Source organism: Hylaeus anthracinus, unplaced genomic scaffold (genome assembly GCF_026225885.1).
Source record: "Hylaeus anthracinus isolate JK02 unplaced genomic scaffold, UHH_iyHylAnth1.0_haploid 11994, whole genome shotgun sequence".
NCBI lineage: Eukaryota > Metazoa > Arthropoda > Insecta > Hymenoptera > Colletidae > Hylaeus > Hylaeus anthracinus.
In genome coordinates this window covers 11,236,124-11,252,979 of record NW_026534341.1, presented here as the reverse complement: position 1 = coordinate 11,252,979, position 16,856 = coordinate 11,236,124, and the positions used below count along the sequence as shown (strand labels likewise).

At 30.0% G+C, this 16,856-nt stretch overlaps 3 protein-coding genes across 3 annotated transcripts; 1 reads left to right on the top strand and 2 right to left on the bottom strand.

The window, feature by feature from the left end:
- Positions 1-1,047: 1,047 nt before the first annotated feature.
- LOC128888545 (eEF1A lysine and N-terminal methyltransferase homolog) lies at positions 1,048-6,648 on the bottom strand. Its single transcript, XM_054145504.1, has 8 exons — positions 6,255-6,648; positions 6,050-6,172; positions 5,726-5,942; positions 5,134-5,352; positions 3,995-4,254; positions 3,142-3,506; positions 1,716-1,897; positions 1,048-1,631 (listed from the first exon to the last, which is right to left on the bottom strand). The coding sequence occupies exons 1-8, from the start codon at positions 6,344-6,346 to the stop codon at positions 1,083-1,085; spliced, it is 2,007 nt and encodes a 668-aa protein (XP_054001479.1). The 5' UTR covers positions 6,347-6,648; the 3' UTR covers positions 1,048-1,082.
- Positions 6,649-7,128: 480 nt separating this feature from the next.
- On the bottom strand, positions 7,129-11,571 carry LOC128888618 (N-alpha-acetyltransferase 60). The gene is made up of 2 exons (XM_054145667.1): positions 11,181-11,571; positions 7,129-10,397 (listed from the first exon to the last, which is right to left on the bottom strand). The coding sequence occupies exons 1-2, from the start codon at positions 11,425-11,427 to the stop codon at positions 9,820-9,822; spliced, it is 825 nt and encodes a 274-aa protein (XP_054001642.1). The 5' UTR covers positions 11,428-11,571; the 3' UTR covers positions 7,129-9,819.
- A 488-nt stretch (positions 11,572-12,059) lies between these two features.
- LOC128888538 (xylosyltransferase oxt) lies at positions 12,060-16,713 on the top strand. Its single transcript, XM_054145493.1, has 7 exons — positions 12,060-12,830; positions 12,905-13,377; positions 13,449-13,591; positions 13,692-13,858; positions 13,932-14,313; positions 14,385-15,334; positions 15,410-16,713. The coding sequence occupies exons 1-7, from the start codon at positions 12,660-12,662 to the stop codon at positions 15,866-15,868; spliced, it is 2,745 nt and encodes a 914-aa protein (XP_054001468.1). The 5' UTR covers positions 12,060-12,659; the 3' UTR covers positions 15,869-16,713.
- Positions 16,714-16,856: the final 143 nt, after the last annotated feature.

Below are 16,856 nucleotides of genomic sequence, written 5' to 3'. Positions count from 1 at the left end.
TTCGTACGAAACAATACACTAATGTCTTTACGTTACTAACTCTACTGTAAATGGTTCGTCATAAGAATCGTACAAATACTTATTGCTTCTATACTTTTACCTACTTTTCGCACTTTTTTTGTTAATTTCACAAATTATATTAACTAGTAAATGTTATTTGGACCATATCTATCTTAGAGACTTCCGAGAATATGTAAATAATCATTGATTATATAAAAAAGAAGTTAAGAAACTACAATTTTACAGTAAAGTTTTTTGGGAAATTGATATATTATTAAATTTTAATACAATAAAAATATATTTCTTAAATATTGAATTAAAATTAAAATTAAAATTAAATTAAAATGCGTATGCTGTATGCAAACGTTATTCCAGAGATTTGTAAGTTGGAATATTGTACGAAACCAAACCTTTAGGCATTCCTGGAAGTGAGTGGTTCAAGACATGGAGAGAAAAATGAACGAATAGTAAAAGGCATCGTCACTGTTACGAAGCGCAATCAGCTACTAAGTACCACGAATACGGGAACTCGGAAGGGTAACGGTGGCGCATAAACCTCGGTTATGGCATGAAATAAGCTCAAGTATAATCCAGGTATGGTCAAGACTCTCAAAGCCACGAATTTCGCGGGAAGATACCAGCTACAATTGGAAAAGTAATCGGATTCTTCGAAAAAGACGCACCGAAACGGGAGTCTGTAATAAAACGGGGCATTGATTTTCAATCCTGACTTTCATTGTCACGTTGATCACCCGTAGATGGTTGTCAGTACTTTTCACAGAAAAACTAATAAAATTAATTCTGAATGTTAAGCGTCAAAGAAAATAAATTTGAATGAAATCCTTGAACTTCGATAAAGTTGCAAAAATAAATATCACGATTAATATGTAATTATGTAGCTTCCAATAGGCTGTAAACAAAATTTAAACACAGAAATTTTTAAGAATATTAGCCTGGCAGTCAACGTGATTCAGCCATCGTTATATGAAGAATTTTATCAAAAGGAGCATTAAGATTTTGTTTTTGAATAATAAAATACACCTGTCAAAACAGCATACAATAATATTTAATTCATTACATAATTAAAATTCTACAGACAGATTTTCCATGAAAGATGATAAATCAAACATGTCCGCGGTACTCAATAGTTTTCTCGCACACGCTTGTTCGTTCAAGTTCGTTGCAGCAGCTTTCAACTTGTTCATCCATTCGGTAGAATCGTTTTCATTTATGGTGCATATAATAATTTCATTCACTTCATCTTGCATAGAGTAACACGCCATACATTTGAACACAGATTTCAAATCGCTCTTCACTTTCTTCTTGATGCTTTCATCCCGACAGACTAAATTTAAAATAAAGACGCCGTCGTCTGTCAAACATTCCAAAACTGATCTTATTATAGTCATTTCTAGAAATTGTTTGGGTGGACAGCTTATTCCGACGGTAGTGTCTTTACTGTCTACGTCGAAGAGGATAGCTTTATATTTTTGTCCTTTCTCTGCACTATCTTTAATGAAACGAATTCCATCTGATATTTCAACCTTCATTCTATTGTCAAGAATGAGACCAAAGTAGTCAGTTGCAACCTTTAGCATCATTTCGTCAATTTCAACCGCAATAATTTTCAGCTGCAAGAATGTAAACATGAATTTTGTACAATATTTTTATAATATTTTTGATGCTGGCAGTAATCAAAATTTAGTGGTGCATACTTTAGGAAAACAGTTGTAAAGAAACGTGCATAAACTTCCTCCGCCTAGTCCAACGATCATGATTTCGTCAGATTCTTTAGTATTTATAACAGAACTGACGCCGATACTCATGTACAAATGGTGATTGCAAGCTAGGAAACCAGAATCGATAACTTTCTTCATTTTACCTCGTCTCGATTTAGCTGGAAAAAAATCACTCATGAGGGGTCTGCGTATGTTTATATAAATTCGTATTCTCACAGATCCAGAACTAAAAATTGAAACTTGATTAAATTAAATTCTAAAAGGTACAACATGTACAATTCAGGTTTGAAGGTACGCTAAAATTGTTGCAGAAAATCATTTTATAATATTAATAACATAAAATCAATTTTATTTTTACCTTTACTACGTGGATAAGAATAAATATGTTTTTTTTTTTATTTATTGCGCAATCTAACTGAAACTGCTAAATAAACTTTAAATATTTATATATTATGATATATATATGTACATATTTAAAAATATTTGTTTGGAAACATGAAACCCGTCATTTAATTTATAAACATTTTTTCAATGTACATAGAGCGTACGAGTACTTATGGAACTGACTGTATATTACTGTCGGTATTTTATGAATGTTTGCATTTGTGCGCATGTATTCTTATACAGTGGGTGTAGAATGTATTCGTACACTGGTAAATTTCCCAAAAAACTTTTGTGTCAAATAGTAGCTTCTTAACGTCTTTTTTTATAATCAATGATATTTTACATATCCTCGGAAGTCTCTAAGATGGATATAGTCCAAACAACATTTACTAGTTAATATAATTTGTGAAATTAATAAGTATTTGTACGATTCTTATGACGAACCATTTACAGTAGAGTTTGTAACGTAAACACATTAGTTTATTGCTCCGTACGAATTAAAAAACATCAAATTTCCAGTAAAGTACTTTTAAAAATGGCTCTAATAGAAAAAGATCCCACTTCGAATAACTAATAATTTAGTTAATTTAATGTTTAGAAAAGTTACAATAATTATAAAATCAAAAGGAAATCCCACGAAGGAAGTATTATGTACTTCTAAATTAATGTAAATTTCTTTTTTTTTTAAGCAAGTGTTAAAAATTAAACATTTGTGCGAATATTTATTGCTTCAACATTTCTATCGATTAATCGTTTTTTTTTTGTTAATTTCGCAACTTACATAAATAGCTATATTTTGTAAAATATCTATTCTAGAGATTTCCGAGAATATGTAGAATGTCATTGTTTATAAAAAATAAGTTAATAAATTACAATTTTACATAGTTTTTTTGGAAATTGATCGGTGTACGAAAACTTTCTACACCCACTGTAGATTCACCCCTATTTCATAGTGTCTACTTATGAGTTAAAAGCATTATTCGGATAATGAAATATTTACAGTAGAAAATTTGAATACCTTGTTTCAGACGAGCTTCGCTTTGAATGACATACGGATTGTTTAAAAACACCAGTCTCCTAAACTCGTAACCATCTCTTTCGATCTCCTCGACAACGAAGAGACCGCTAAGGTCACTTTTCCCTTCGTAGCACGTAATTCTAACTCCTACGTCGGAACCCAACGACAAAAACGGAATATCACTTTTACCAGACAAACCTTCCGGTGCTAAATTCAAAATGCAATCTTCCAGTTCGCTTTTCACAGCATCCCAGTTTTCAAACTTGTGCTCCCTACGCAACGTAACGATTGCGAGCCTATCGCGTTGCGCGCTTTTGAGAACTTGCTGTCTACCTTCTTTCGTGCTAAATAACCAATCTGTTTCTCTGAGAAATAAAAAGTACGAACCGGATTGTGAGTATTGAATCATTTGTTAGATACTTTAAGCTTTCATGTGGCGTTTTGTTGCATTGAAAAAATGTAAAAAATTCGGTGTTACGAGTATCCCACACATGCAACATGTAGCAAATAATTTTCAATGATCGAAGTGTTCTTTTTCTAAGGACATAACATAGATACGTAATATCATAAATAAACAAATTATGTGTAATCATTTTAATATTCATAGGTGAACAATTTTCACTGAATCATTTTCTCAAATCAGAAAAAAATGTATCGTTGCTAAACATTGAGTAAAAATAGCTCGTGAATAACTAAATTTTCTTTGTTAATGTTTATTAATGTTCCACAAAATAAATTACGATGAGATCAGGTCTTTAAAATGATACAAATGATGGAGATGGATTATGTGATACGAAGGATCGGGAAAAACATGTTTCCTTTCCTCAACAAATTACAATAAACAGAAACTTACTTTCCTTGCGGCACTATAAATGCTGCATACGTTTTTGTGCCATATATTTTAGGCCGATCTAAGACATAGACTGTGTAGCGGGGATATTTATCGTCAGGACGATGTAAATCTAATGATATTTCACCAACATCGGCCACGCTACGTTTCTGTAAACTGTTACATATTAACGCAGACTGTTGCGCCGATAGTATAGCAGATATCACTTCATTTGCTGTTGACAATCGTTTTGGGGGACCATCGACTAACACTACTTCCAGGACCTAGTGTAATTAAAAACAATGAACTTTCGAAAAAGACGGTTTATAAATTAAATTTGAATTATAAATAAACATTGGAGGGAATAACAAATCACTTCATCTCTTCGACATAACAATTATGAAACGTACAAGAAAACATTAAAAAGTGTTATGATTAATTAAAAAATAAAATACACTTTCAGTAAAAAAATAAAAATATTTTTGTGCTTTACAAAGAGGTATTGCGCATTCAATGTATTACGCGCTCAATTTTTCGAAACGTGTACTTTCGCTACAAATAATTCCTACAGAGTCTATTACTTTAAATCGTCGATAATTGGGTTGATACATAAATAACTTCAGGCTGCCCTGTCGGCAGCAATTTTTAATTTGCCCATACACGAGAATAGGTGATAATCAACAACAATCATTATATAATTTATTAAGATTTATTATATAATAATATATTTAAAAATCAAAGAAAGTTTGTTTCCTTGGATCTCCATCGTTTTCATATAATTACAAGAAGAGGTCCCCAAACATCACGTTGACTTTTTAATTAGCTTTTGCATAGTGGTAGATAATAAAGAACTAAAGCTAATAGTATATAGTTTTGTGGGGGCAAACGATTTATAGTTTATAAGATATACGACATTGAAATAATTACTTTATTAAGGAAAATATATATCTAATGATATCAAAACCAACTGTGGCGTATGTGGTAAGCCTTCTTCTTGTTGTGGGTTCGATCTCGAATAAAAAAATATTACAGAATATTTTTTTTTACTTTTTTAATTTATTTTAAATGTACATATGTTAAATATGATTAATTTATAAATAACTTGAAAATAATTTGTTTTGTATAATTAATGTAATTGTTACTTTGAGTATTAATGTACTTACCGATTGTGATAAAGTCGTAAATTTTGTAGCAATCACTACGAAAATCGGGATCAAACTTCCTTCTTCGATTCGTGCTTTCGTTTCTGCCTCATGACAACGTACTATACGAAACATAAACCCAGCACTTGGAAAATAAGATATAAGTTCTCTTAAAATGTGCTCTTGTAATAAAGAGATACAAATGTATCTACCGCCATTACGCAAAACTCTCGTGATTTCCTGAAATAAATAATTCTAAATGTATTACATAATAAATAACATAAATAAAATGAAAACAAAAATTGGTTTATACATTAATTCAATGTCAAGTTCTATTTTTAACCGACTTCGAAAAGGAGTGTTACATCCGGCCCAGTTTTGTTTCATAACTATATTTGTTAATACTCAAACTTAGTGACAATTATTATAGAATCCCAAAATTCCTTCTTTTCCAATTAAATACAGATCAGGTGAGCTTTAACTCTTTAATCGAAGACAAGAATCCCTAAAGAAAGTCCCAAACTAGTTGGGACGTAACAGGAGGAGTTTACTCAATTCGACATATATATTTTTTGTTTTTTGTTTTTTGGTTTTTCAATACATATAAGTTTACCTTAAAATATCTATTGACTGTAGATATTGTTCCTTCCTTAGTATCTGGCATAAGAGCATCCAAAGTACCTTTATCTAAAATAACACTGAATGTATCATTCAGGTATGTCATTTGTGTAGCATCCATTTGTTCATAAATTAAATCTGGCCTCACAGAGGCATTAATGTCATGCATTTGTTTAATGACTATATGTGATATATCAATATTTGTAATATTTCTGCAACAAGAAATAAATGTACATTTATTTTATCTGTAAAACAATTAATGTTTGCAATCAGTTTAAACCTATAAATGTGGAATAAAATTAAATACAAAATATCTCACCTATAACCAACATCATATAAACACATACTGACTGTAGAGTTACCACAGCCAACGATTAATATGTTATCTTTTACTTTCATATATTTCAAGAGTATACTACATAATTCTGGATACTCTCCATACCTAAGTGACAATATAAATATTATGTATTTATAACAAATTGAAGTTATGCTAACAAAAACTCCAGAAATATAACGATACATACCATTCAAAATTCTTTTTTCCACGCTTCTTGAAAAATGTATTCCAATATTCGACTTGACTAAATTCTTCGTGAGTTTTCGGTAGTAAATTCATAACTGCAGCTTCTAAATGAAATTATAAACTCGAAGATATAATTATTTGAGATTTATTGTTATTTCACTTGTAGAATTAGGTTAGTATAGATTAACATATGAAATCATTTAGATAAATTCAATATTACGCGATTTTCTATAGTATTTTAAGTAGAAATTTATTTAAGTGTTACTTTAAATCATACTAAACTGCACCATTGTTACATATTCCTGATTAGTAATTGATTACATACATGTGTTTTGTTCATAACATACGATCATAATATTATTATTGAATAGTGGCGCCATCGGTGGTAAAACGCCCAGGTTTGTAGAAGAAATAGTTCACACTGTCCCCGTTGGGTGGTGCCACGGATATCTTTTAATTAATTATTCTTTATGTTTGATAAATGCTTAATTATTACGATTGTTTGATCTACAACGCTACTTAATATGTCAAATTTATTCTTTTTATGCACAGTTTTTTTTAATAATTATCGATCCTTTTATTGATGGCGTCATCTAGCGGCAACAGTCGGAACTATTTTACTATAAACTTGGGCGTTTTCCTGATAAAGGGGCTGACCAAACTCCGAAAATTAGTTCGGTCTATTCACCGCTAGATGGCGGTTTGAACGAAAAAAATTTAAACCATCAGAAAAAAACCAACAATATTTCTCGCAGTTTTGAATAATTAACTTATGTAAAACTAATAGCTACTTTAATTAGGACGTCATAAAATATTATAAATGAAATTTACATACATTCTTATCTTATATTATAGTAACAAGAACGAATAGTACATGAAGATTATAACATGTCAATTTATTACAAACAAAGTCAATACATTAATATGTACAACTACTCTGATACATTTCATATATATATATACATTATATATAAAGAATATGAACACACATTCATGACTCACATTCATATACCTATATATCATAAATACAAAAGCTTTCTCTATATGAATATACAAATATAAATAATGCTATTCGTTTTGAACAATTAATGAAGACGGAACACAAACATGATAGATTATATTCAATTAAAAGAAACATGCACAGCCTTAATCAAGAAGCAAGTGTACTTCAATTTGTTCTATCACCATGGAAAATACTGTTACATCTGTGTAACTTTCATTCAAACTAAGTTTCCTTTTAGCTTATAAAGCTTTGGTCTAACTTTTCCATGTATATCTCCTTCAGTTCCTTACTCAAAAATAACACCTTTTACATTTATACACTATAGAATTTGTACAGTATAAAAGAATACGCACACACTGCACATTTCAAATTACTTGTAATAAACTTGTTTATACATAATTATGTTATAAAGTAATAATATATAAAACTTGTGACATATACTATCCAGTTTTGCACGATGTTTAACATTTATTATCTACTATAAAATATAATCATAAAAACGCAGTATTATCAAAGATATTTAAAGGTTGTTTAATGTACGTAAGTTTTTCTTCTTAAATACTTTGCAGCTATTCGTAATATCAAAATAAGGTATAATTTGATCATAAATGGTGAAACAGAGAAGACAAATAAAGGCTATTTTTAAATTAGAAAATATTATAAATAATCACTTATGTCTTAGTCATTTTTCATTTTATATTAATCTGAAAAATTTGAAATTAATAATTTAAAACAAACACTGGTATTAAATATGTTATAGCAAAAAGGAAAACTTAAAGTTTCTCTATTATGGGCACTATAAACTATGTAACGATAGCACTTCCAAACTGCAGTGTTCTGATTAAATAAAACCAATAACACAACAGCGAATTATTTCAACAACAGCTGAGATTAAATCCCACCCAGCTTCACATACATATAGGAGAAAATATATTATTCTCATCCTTCAACAGATTGAACTTAAATTGTAGGACATTAAGTAATAAATTCTAATTTACTCGCGTTACTGTTCATAGCCAGGGTACGAGAGAATACCAGTAATAGCAACCTTGCCTCCATATTAAAGAATAATATCGTCTATAACACTTTACAAACTTTTCTGAAGATAAGATATAGTAATTGTTAAACGTGATCAAACACAGATATAATGATACTGTTACACGTAATGACATAAGAGTTTAATTAATAGAAAGTCCTATTAATTTAAAAAAAATGAAGATTAAGAACGATTGCTACATCAAAGTGTTTGAAGCATGGCTATTTTCTTGCACATGTAATGGAATAAACTGAGTGGGACTCATCGACTTCAGTACTTGCATGTCAAATACCTCTATGACTAGTAAGTCTTCCTAGTCAAAGACAGTGATGATGTATTCATAAAACTTAGATAATATTAAACTATGTAGTGGATGACGTGGTTCCAGCACCATGAACCCCTAATGTCAAGGGGAACTTTCTATCGAGTGATATATGTAGAAGTAATAAAATACAGATATTGGAGTAATGCAATAATCAGGGGAAAAACAATGATAAAGCTTTCAAGATTGATTCTATTGTCTGTTAACAATCATACAATTTCTGAAATAAAATCAATAATTGTTTACAGACATTCAGAATCCAAATGAGGTAAGAATACAAATGGTGAGACCAGGAGAAAAATGTTCTCCACTGAATTCAGGAAACAGAGAAATAGTAACCATATCACAAACAAAGTGAGTAAAGAAACCCTAGGAAGAACATAACAAAAAAGATGAAACACTGCATGGTTTAGAGAGTGATCAACTTGTTATCTAGACACATTTGGAGATTCCTTCTTAAAGGAATCGAAGATGGCAGTCAAAGTAGCAGAGAAAGCTATTCAAGGGCTCAAAAAAAAAAAGGAAGCAAGAAGTTACAGCAATGGTTACAGGTTTCAAAATTCCATTCTTCACCTTCAATCAGGGTTACAGGTTAAACATTTCAAGAAAAAAACCAGAATAATGAAGGGCATTCTCAAAACTAAATTTTTTCAAAAAGTTTTAGTCTATCACTGGTGTTTCATTTTACTTTGCAATACGCTTTATTTCTTGTGGATTTTCATATGGATTCAACAAAATATTTATCCTTTTATCATACACACACAAAGACCATAATACTTCATACACAAAAGAATTTTCATTTACAATTATTTTGAACTGATCAAATGCCCTGGCAATTAAACGGTTTATTTCTAACATTTATATTGTATATCTTAATTGTTATGTAAACCATTTATATTTAGTAATATGATCCATGGTGAAAGAATCACAAAGCTTCAGATTTATCATTTTCGAGGAAAAAATATAATGAACTATTCACTTATATTATTACCAACTAATTATAAATCAATACTTGTTGGTTCAAGTATTGTCAATCAAATGATAAATTATTTTTTACAACTACTTAACTCATTAAACTTTGAAAACAATTATGAAGCTATTAATTTTATTGCTTGAATAGGTATAAGATCCAATTAGCAGATACATGCAAATAAAAATTAAAAAAAACAAGTATTTGGTTTAACATTGGTATTTGTCAAAATGTATCATCTGTGATATGAAAGAATAGTAGTAGCCCAAAGAAGCCGCTTCCAAATCCACCGTGGAACTCTGCATGGTCCAAGACTAGCCATTGCACTTGCTATATGGCGCAACCAATCCCAGATACCCCATGGTGCATGTCCCCCATTGACATAAAGAACATAAGTAAAACCATCTTTACATTTTCCACGAATTGAATAATAGTATGGTAAAAAACTATGTAATCGAAAATGACATCTCTGGTAAAACAAAATGGCAGGTGAATTGCTAGACAATACGTGTAGGAAGACTGCTTTTACGGAAGACCGTTCTGGAGCAGTAACATGTGCTAATAATTGTTCCAACAGTAACGAAGCAATTCCATTTCTTCTATATGCACGACGAACCCCTAAGATAAGAATATAACCTACTAAACAATCTTTTCCTAAACTTGAACACAAAATATCACGATCTTCAGTGTTCAGTTTGGCATAAGGCTTTATCTCTGCGACAATAAGTCCAATTATTACTCCACCATATACAGCTGCAAGTGCATAAAACCTTGAGGAACTTGTTATATCTTCATACCATGAATAAGGGTAATCTATGACAAAATAAATTAATACATTTATAGTAAGTAATTTATAAAGGTGACAACATGTACAACAAAATCTAAATTAATTCTAAATGCATTTTCATTATTCATAAAAGTAACTTGTTAATCCTTTGTGGTCCAGCCTTTTATATTAGTATTATTTTAATAAACTAAGCCAAGATAAAATGCTTCCACAGCTATCAAAGTATATCAATTAATATCTCTGGTTGTCAGTGACATTGTGTTTTTAACAAGATTCACTATCTTAACTATAATCTTAACTATTATTTGAACACTGACTCACTATCTTAACTATGATCTTAACTGTTATTTGAACTGTTATAGGAACATACATTTAAAATTAGATACACTATTATCATTTTCTTGAAGTATTTGAAACATTAACTGTTTTATAATTAATTAATTTATGAAATAACTGTAAGTTATAGATCTCAGCATACTCATTCAATATGTAAAAATTTAATAGCAAATAAATGTAATGTTCATTTTACAAACATTTACCATTTCTATACGATCTACTAAATGGTTTTTCCAATGACTCATTTTTAATATGCTTACAAATCTAATATAATCATTTGTTAAAATTCGATGCTCCAATATTAATATTATTAAATTATTTGAAGTATCGAGATAGACTAATAGAAAAGAAACTAGTGAAATTTTACGTTAGAAAGATAGAATCAGAAAGGATTAATATACTAAAAATTTAACTTATTGTTTGTATAGTATAATTTGTAAGATTTAAGTTAAAATTTATGGAAAACATCATACCAATAGGGAACCAATCTTGACAAAGTGCCCGTACTTCCTCCAAGTCATCTGGACACAGGAAACGCAATTGAACATCACCCAAGACACATAAAGGAACTGTTGCCGGTGTCACGGAGGTTTTTTGTTCATTAAGCGAATTTCTTGTGGTACTCTCATCCGTATATTTATGTTTGTTTTCTTGAGATACTTTGAACTCACTTTTTTCAATTTCCGGTAAAATAAGATATCGATTAAAAGATACGGCCATCACGCCACAGTTTTTCTATCATTTCATTAATCATTTCTCGAGCGATGTCAAGCATCTCTCGTGCGTAAACGTTTGCTAGTAAACATATTGCGATCCACAGACATTTTGTTTCTCCTCCTTCCCCCGCTTTCCGGCATTTTACTGTCTTTCTCTCTCCAACTATCTCACTTTCTCTTTCTCTCATCCCCACTTATTTTCTCACGTATATCTATAAAATCTAAAATAATTCTCGGAAACATGAATGCATCAGATATTAAATTTCTATAATATACAAATAAAGAATTTAACCATTATTCATTTTATTCTGTACAGGCAAAATTGGACGATCAAGAAGTTCTTGCGTTATATTGAATTTCATAGCAGTATGTTTATTATAATATACAAACTAAAAGGAAATTTTAACGAAACGCTCGCCAAATCTTAAAAATCAAAAAATTGCCTATATTAAACTTATTATAATCTCTAGCTTTTTCTTCTGCTGTACCTTATACATAAGAAAAGAAAAGAAATATAAATTTATGGCAATGGGCACGGGAAAAAAAAGACTGAAAATCAGAACATTCGAATTTTTGTTATGTATTCAAGCTTTATTTCAGAAATATTGTATTAAAAAATTCATGTTCCCTCTCGAGCTCGATGTATTTTCTTTAAAAATCTTTAGCATATTCTCAAATAGAATAGTTTAGTACTCCATGAGCAACGGTTCTGTTCTTAGGATTGACAATTGACCAGAAACCAAAATATTACGCAATCATCTATGTAAACTAAATTGTGCAGCGCGCGACTTAGTATCGCAATAGACTATATATAGGTCCTTATGTTTATATATTTGTTAAATTGATTTATAGTAATAAACATTATCGATTGAAACAACATTTCTTCGAATAATTTTTTGTAAACTTTTATATCCATGAATCCTTACTTAGTTTAAAAGATTGTGTTTGAACACGTGTTGTCAACGTCAATGAATATTTACATTAAAGTAGTTTGTTGATTTTCCACATTACACGTTTCGTTAACTCGTTACTCAAATTCTATGTACATTTTTGTATATATAAAAATGTACACATACAACATAACACAGTGAATATAATATTGCATATAATATCGAACGTATGAGCAAAATATGTTTCTCCTCTCTTATGGAAGATTACACTTTATTTTTGGTTATGGCAATTATGAAATTAAGCAAAATTCGAGGAACACAGTTCGTATAAAGTAAAACGATAAAGATGGTTATAACAAAGAATAATCCGATAAATCGATCATCTAGTTGTTTACGAAAGTATCGAATACTTTTTGTATTTGGTATCACTGTACTATGTGTACAAATTTATTTAGCTCATATGTTTTTTGGCTTGGAAATTCGGAGTCGAAAGTCTAGTCGATTGTCTTCAGGAGATGTGAGTTTTACCTATGTATTTAATAGGTTTAATTATTAGTGTAATTACCAGTAATGTTCATCATTTTTATACAGGATGATTCTTCTAAACCTGAAGAGGATGAAGGATTACCAAAAGGTTTACGTCAATTGAAGCTTCCTCCTGATAAACAAACTAATACGAATAAGATTTTACAATCTCAGCGAAATCAAACTACTAGAATAAAATTAGATCGTAAATCATTAAACTTTGTACCATCTTGTGAATTTAATGGCAGAGAAGCAGTGAGTGCTGTAACACGTGCACAAAGTCAAGCATGCAAACAACGCATTGTTAATGTGACATGCCTTAACCAACAAGGATTATTATATCCAGAAAGAATACAGTCTCTATGCCCTAATTCTGCAGGATTTGTAGACAAACCTATCAGTTTAGGATGTTTTAAAGATGATAAAACATTAAGAATTCTTTCTGGCTATTATCATGTATTTAAAGGGAACAATTCACCAGAACGCTGTGCTTTTCTATGTCTTCAATCAGGATATTCATATGCTGGTACTGAATACTCGTAAGTATAATCAGCACAAGTTTTTATATATTTTAATTATTATATATTTTATTTTAACAAATTAATTTCAGTATTGAATGTTTCTGTGGAATGGAAAAACCATCTCAGCTAAAGCGATTGCCAGATTCTAGTTGTAATATGAAGTGTGCTGGTAATCCTAAATATTCTTGTGGTGGATATTTAACTATTAACGTATTTTGGACTGGGATACAGAGTAAGGAAATAAACAATTTAGTAGATTTCTACATACTATGTAAATACATATCACTTTTAAAAATACAAATTCATACAGATTTTCACTTTTTATATAATAGAATTCAAAGCACAAGAAGCTCGAAATGCAAGTACAGAAGATGAAAATGAGAAACCTGCTCAAATAGCTTATTTATTAACAGTAAATGGCAGAGCCAGTCGACAAGTGAAACGACTTATCAGTATTCTTTATCATCCTTCACATTTATTTTATATTCATGTTGACGCGGTAATTCAATTTTTGTATTTCTAAGTTTAATAAATACGTATTTTGTTATGCTAAAGTTATTGCATATTTTTAGAGACAAGATTATCTCTATCGAGAGATGTTAGAAGTGGAAAAGTCTTGTAAAACAAATAATATTAAAGTAGCAAGAGGAAATGGTTTACGACATGCCAGTATTTGGGGTGGTGCAAGTCTTTTAACAACTTTTTTGAAATCTGCACAACAAATGCTCGCGCATCAGCATCATTGGGATTTTCTTGTCAATCTATCAGAATCTGACTTTCCTATAAAAAGCAATATGCAATTAGTTCAGTTTCTAAGTTTAAATAAAGGAATGAATTTTGTAAAATCTCATGGAAGAGAAGTTCAACGTTTTATCACTAAACAAGGATTAGATAAAACTTTCGTAGAATGCGAAACTCGTATGTGGAGAATAGGTGATCGCAAATTACCAAATGGTAAAATTTGTTCATTTCACTTGCTTTTAAAATTGCTTACAATGTTCATTATAAACCATAATTTTTTATAGGTATTCAGATAGACGGTGGTAGTGACTGGGTAGCTTTAAGCAGAGAATTCGTAGAATATGTTGCTGGCCCAAGTCCAGATGCATTAGTGACTGATCTTTTAAGGGTATTTAAGTATACCTTACTGCCTGCTGAATCCTTTTTTCATACAGTTTTACGAAATTCGAAATTTTGCAATACTTATATAGATAACAATTTACACGTTACTAACTGGAAAAGGAAGTTAGGTTGTAAATGTCAGTATAAAGCTGTAGTTGATTGGTGTGGTTGCAGTCCAAATGATTTTAAACTCGAAGATTTTAGTCGAATTCGCAATACGATAGATCGTAACCTATTTTTTGCTCGAAAGTTTGAACCTAGCATCGATCAAAGAATTATAGACAGGGTAGAAGAATGGTTATACCCTGAAAAAATAAATAAAACTATTATAGCAAAAGGTTACGACGCATACTGGCAAAGTTTATACCATGCAGCAGATTTGAGTCCTTTGACAAATGATGCGCAACTGACTGTTTCAAATTCATTAGCGAGATTGATTTTTCGTAAACTGGAGATAAATTACAAGAATGTTCATCTTTTGGAGACAACAGCTTATTTCAGGGAAAATCAGTTTATTGGAACGTTAATTCTTACAGAAGCTATAGTACAACAGCCACTAGATCAACAAGAACGTGTGGAACGAATAGAAGCCTTGGTTTATTTAAGACATAACTTTTCTACTAGTAGAGAATGGTTAGGAAAAATACAAACTTTATCTATAAATACTGATTACGATCAAAAGGAGAAAACTTTTAGAAATTTAATGGGAAGTATAGGACCATACTCATATCCAGTTTTATCATATGAATTTGATACCGGAATTACAACACCACAAAATTTGTCAGTACTGTGGGTGGATCCATATGGTCGATTAGCAGATGTTAATAACATACAACTTGAAGAAATGACATTAGTAATTATACAATCTTTTTTGATATTTTTTAACCTTAATATATTTTTTAATGATTAATGCATTGTTTGTTTCCAGACAGGGTATGTTAAACCACAGTTCAATGAACACTTGGTTGTGGGTACTTGGCATTTGTTCTTGGTTGCTGATTCCGTATTAGTAGCAAAAATGAATTTTTTGGTCACTTCTTTAGGATATTGGAAAAATAAAAAAATAAGTGCAGAAAAAGCGAAAAGAGTAAATAATGCGTCTGGTGATAGTTACGATATTAGTGAAGAAATAAATAAAAAGTGGTCGTATTTACTAAGTTCTATAAACTTTCGTGAACGAACTGCATATATTACAGGTGATGAAAATAAAGTCAATTCTAATTTGGATCAATGGATAGACAAGTTAGTGCAAGAACATTATGAAATTGACAAAATATGTAATGCTTATCATAACATTGATACTAAACTAAAATTACAAAAGTGTATAAATACACACTGGAGCTCTTTGAGCCCAGATTCAAAGGCTGATATCAGTAACTTATGTTAAAAGTACGAATTAATTTATTAAATATGTGCCATTCTCAACACTTTTGAACGTTAACCTAATTAAATACGCGAAAAGGTTAACAATCTTTTTAGATATTTTTATATCAAGTACATACTATATACATTTATAAGACTATTTTAAAAGAATATTAAGTCCTGAAAATTAAAAAATTCTTAAGCAACAAGGAAGGACATTTTTCACGATTTCCTTTGCATGTCCGTTATTAGTTTAAAATAAATCTAATCATTTTAGACGTAATAATCTGCTTTTTGTCTATACGATGGTTTTCATGTGTGAATTATAAAGATTGCAAGGCCTGATCATTGCGTTATTAGCTGTATTAACTGATGTTAGAAATAACATTTTTCGTCCTATTTTTAATAAATTTATATACAAAACTAAGATAAGACGGTCATATTTTCACATGCAATTTCATTTATCTATAAAATGTATTAAATATTTATTAATTGTTATTCGTTATAACATCGTTAGTATTATGCAATTAATAGGTTATATTTTCCTATAAAGTCTCGATTGAAATTACAGTTTCCATAATTTGTATTGCATTTCTGAAAAATATCGATACATGTGCCTTCAACTTTGTTAATTAATCATAAATTGATCTTCATCTCGTTTCAGTTTTCAAGTCAAATAATGTTAAGATAGTTTATAATAATAGCAGTTCATTAACTAGATATTTTATTTTACATCATTTTCTTTGGTTCGTTTATAATACGATTATATCTGTTATCTCTATTTTACGATTGTTGTAAATTCTTTATCCTATTTGTAAGATGTTTTTTCATATATTCTATATACTTTTGAAATTACACTGTATGTATAAATGTGATATATACATTGTACAATAAATTAAACAAATATTGTGTATAATATATATATATTAGTTAAAATTAGCTATCATGTGATTACCGCTAATATCTAATGTGGATATATACATCCTAATACAGCTACTTTTACCGTCGGTAAC